This window comes from Cucurbita pepo, unplaced genomic scaffold (genome assembly GCF_002806865.2).
Source record: "Cucurbita pepo subsp. pepo cultivar mu-cu-16 unplaced genomic scaffold, ASM280686v2 Cp4.1_scaffold005983, whole genome shotgun sequence".
NCBI lineage: Eukaryota > Viridiplantae > Streptophyta > Magnoliopsida > Cucurbitales > Cucurbitaceae > Cucurbita > Cucurbita pepo.
In genome coordinates this window covers 1-627 of record NW_019651944.1, presented here as the reverse complement: position 1 = coordinate 627, position 627 = coordinate 1, and the positions used below count along the sequence as shown (strand labels likewise).

General features: G+C 42.9%; 1 protein-coding gene across 1 annotated transcript; it reads left to right on the top strand.

The window, feature by feature from the left end:
* The first annotated feature begins 63 nt into the window (after nt 1–63).
* LOC111787144 (UPF0057 membrane protein At2g24040-like) lies at nt 64–627 on the top strand. The gene is made up of 2 exons (XM_023667264.1): nt 64–250; nt 423–627. The coding sequence occupies exons 1-2, from the start codon at nt 161–163 to the stop codon at nt 567–569; spliced, it is 237 nt and encodes a 78-aa protein (XP_023523032.1). The 5' UTR covers nt 64–160; the 3' UTR covers nt 570–627.

Below are 627 nucleotides of genomic sequence, written 5' to 3'. Positions count from 1 at the left end.
TATTATAAAATTATAAAAATATGAAATGATAAAACAAGTGGAAGAAAAGTATTGGATGGTCAATCGGTTATAAAAGCAATAACAAAATGCAGTACCTCCGCATTGATTGAATCAACCACTCTCTTCCACAACTCTCTCTGATCTCTCTCGAAGCTCGAAAATGGCGAACGGATGTGAGATCTGCTGCGAGATTCTCATCGCCATCCTCATTCCTCCTCTAGGAGTTTGCCTAAAGCACGGCTGTTGCACGGTAATCTTACTTCTTCTTCCATCTCTCTGACTCTCTGTAATTTCGCCCAATCTGAACTCCTGGTGACCTAAAACAGCCGACGAAACTTCTCTCTGATCTAAATCAGATGACGTCGATCTGGACTAGGTTTTGGTTTTCGGTCTAATTTTGTGTGGAAATGGTATAATTGCAGGTGGAATTTTGTCTGTGTTTGATTTTGACTCTTCTCGGTTACATTCCGGGGATCATTTACGCACTCTACGCCATCGTCTACGTCGATCGCGACCAGTTCTTCGACGAGTACAGGCGTCCGCTCTATTCGCAGGCGTCGGCGGTATAGAAACCGGTTTGAATCTCTTCAACTCTGTGTTTAGCCTTTTTCGAATAAGGTTGTTAAG

Bases quoted from the DNA above. Each gene is read 5' to 3' on its own strand.
- LOC111787144 (XM_023667264.1), top strand. From the start codon at position 161: ATGGCGAACGGATGTGAGATCTGCTGCGAGATTCTCATCGCCATCCTC. The intron at 251-422 runs GTAATCTTACTT...GTATAATTGCAG, and splicing joins TAAAGCACGGCTGTTGCACG to GTGGAATTTTGTCTGTGTTT.